Source organism: Phanerochaete carnosa (assembly GCF_000300595.1).
Source record: "Phanerochaete carnosa HHB-10118-sp unplaced genomic scaffold PHACAscaffold_906, whole genome shotgun sequence".
In the NCBI taxonomy this organism is placed as follows: domain Eukaryota; kingdom Fungi; phylum Basidiomycota; class Agaricomycetes; order Polyporales; family Phanerochaetaceae; genus Phanerochaete; species Phanerochaete carnosa.
In genome coordinates, this window is record NW_006768533.1 from 1 (window position 1) to 2,315 (window position 2,315).

The following is a 2,315-nucleotide window of genomic DNA, read 5'->3' on the forward strand; positions in this document are numbered from 1 at the left end:
GGCGTCGTGCTTGATCCAAATCCATCGGTTGTCCCCTTCCGCCGAATGTGACACCTGTCCCGTCGCGACGTGTCTGGACCGGGGCATTTGCAGTAGGCGCGGCTACGCTAGCCTGTGCTCGTGGTGCACCTTGTGTCTGCTGCTGCCGAGGTTGGAATTGTCCTTGCCGCTGGGACTGTGGGTTTCGCCGACGATATTGCTGCTGATTTAGGTCAATGCGCGCGACCCGTTGTTTGTAGAGCGCGTATGTGGCAGGGAGTTCTTCCGATGAATTGTACAGAAGCCGAATGATATCGGCCCTGAGTGCCTTTTCTAGAAGCGATTTTAACTCCTGGAAATGTGCCTCAAAGTCATGAATGTTCGCCTGGAAGGCGCATAATTCAAACTTTGAGAAGAACTCCTGCGCTGACAGCGCTCCCATCTGCATCGCCTGTAACCGGTCATAGGCTTTGGCTTGTTCATCGATTAGGAAGTGCCTGTCTAGGTCTTCCCATAGTGTCTTGGTAGTCTGTATCACGGAGTTTTCGTCTGCGTCGTATTTCTTCATGAACGTGGCGACATATTCGCCCGCGTGTCCACCTTTCATGTACGACAGAATCATAAGGACTCTGTCGAATTGCTCTGGTAGTCGCTTCCTCTGCGTAACTACATAGAGTTTCATTTGGGTCTTCCAAGCAATGTACTTGGATTTCGTGCCGTCAAAGGCGTCTGGCTTCATCGCGCTTCCATTAAGGAGCGCGGCGCTATCTTGGTTCTCGGCCATCGCGCCGGAATCGGATGGGGATGAAGGTGGAGTGGGAGAGCGTCGGGAAGGTGGTTCCGAGGCTTCTGAATCTTCTACCGCTTCTTCTACGGGGTTTGGCGGGCCCTCTGGTGGAGCTTCGGATTCTCCAAGGGCAATTGAGCGGAGGTGGTCAGTGACCGATTCAAGAGTATCCCGTCTGGTTCTGGGTTCTGAACCGGATGCTACGGGTTGTGGGACTGCGAGGGACTCGGAAGGTGCTCCTGTGGGGACTCTTTGTAATAATTCTCCATGTAATCCTTCTCTACACCGGGGACAACGAGTACTATTATCTGAAGAGTGTGGACACGGTTGTTGCACGCAGTATCGTACGTTATCGCCGTGTAGGTAGATGGACGTTCCCTCTAGTTCTCGGTGTACGTGTCCTCTGCAATCACAGGAAGGTGTGGTCATAGGTTGTCGGGTCCGTGAAGCTTATCTTGCAGCAACTCTGGGACCAATCGTGTTGGAACGACCGGATCAGAGGTAGAATTTGCCAAGATAGGGAATTGGTCGGTGTATATACGGAACTTCGAATTTTACAGTTCTACGATATAGTTCAAAGCCCCAAGAGAGCAATTATGTCTCTCTCGGTCCGACGCCTGGGGTAGGGATCGCCGATACGAAGCTTTGTCTCTTTTCCGACGCCCAGCCTCAGCCGGTTGCCACGTCGTACTCAGGATAACCGTGTGCACTGCGCAACACGTTTAGCGCCAGCTATGGTAGGCCAGGGCACGAATCCAATACAAACACGACCTGGTCGAGCTCCAACGGAGCAAGGGATTACCAGGGATCGGATAGGGAAGTGGTTATGTGCAAGTGCACGAAAAAGGGTTCCCGGGGTCTTGATGCGGTAGAGTCGATAGGGTTAGGATTGGGGTGAGATTCCGGTTGGGTAAATGAGATGGATCGTCGTGTGGAGCTAGGTGATGGTTGGTGTGAGAGTGACGAGGATCGTCGTAGGGCAGTTGGTGGAGACTCGAGCTAATGTCAGCAACCTACAATCCAACTGGACTGGGCTACAACGAAGCTGAGGAGACAGACGAGAGGAAAATAGGTGAGGAAAGACCAGCTCGAGTCTGGCTTGTTATTGAGCAGTACAGGCTCCTTATATACATGTCAGACTGAATACCTAGAATATCCTACGAATATACGGAGGTGTATAGAAAGTGAAAGAATACCATGGAATCCGAGAGAACCATCCGGATTGTGTAATATTCATGACACTTGCTGGCTTGAAGCCGAGCCAGTCAAATCACTATGTTAGATACATGTTGGTGGTGTTGGACAATTCCAACAGTGTTGGGTAAGGATACGACATAGGTTACGCAACATCACCATGTTGGTTGTTAGGCGTCTTGGACGTCTTGGCCAACATGCCCAACATGGGGTGCGGTTTTACTGATGCCGATCCACTTTACCTTGGTGCTAACTTGAACGGGCCATACATCCTTGTCGCAGCGAAAAAGGTAACACCGTAATAAGTCTGACTGACTGACGTCTTCGCTTTTTTTCAGTGCTTGAGACAGCTCCT

The 2,315-nt window shown here is 51.4% G+C and overlaps 1 protein-coding gene across 1 annotated transcript; it reads right to left on the reverse strand.

Annotated features, from left to right (window-relative positions):
* Nucleotides 1-102: 102 nt before the first annotated feature.
* On the reverse strand, nucleotides 103-763 carry PHACADRAFT_203179 (uncharacterized protein; the record flags this gene model as incomplete). The annotated part of the gene is made up of 2 exons (XM_007403239.1): nucleotides 103-199; nucleotides 279-763. 2 exons carry the CDS (start codon nucleotides 761-763, stop codon nucleotides 103-105), a joined length of 582 nt encoding a protein of 193 aa, XP_007403301.1.
* Nucleotides 764-2,315: the final 1,552 nt, after the last annotated feature.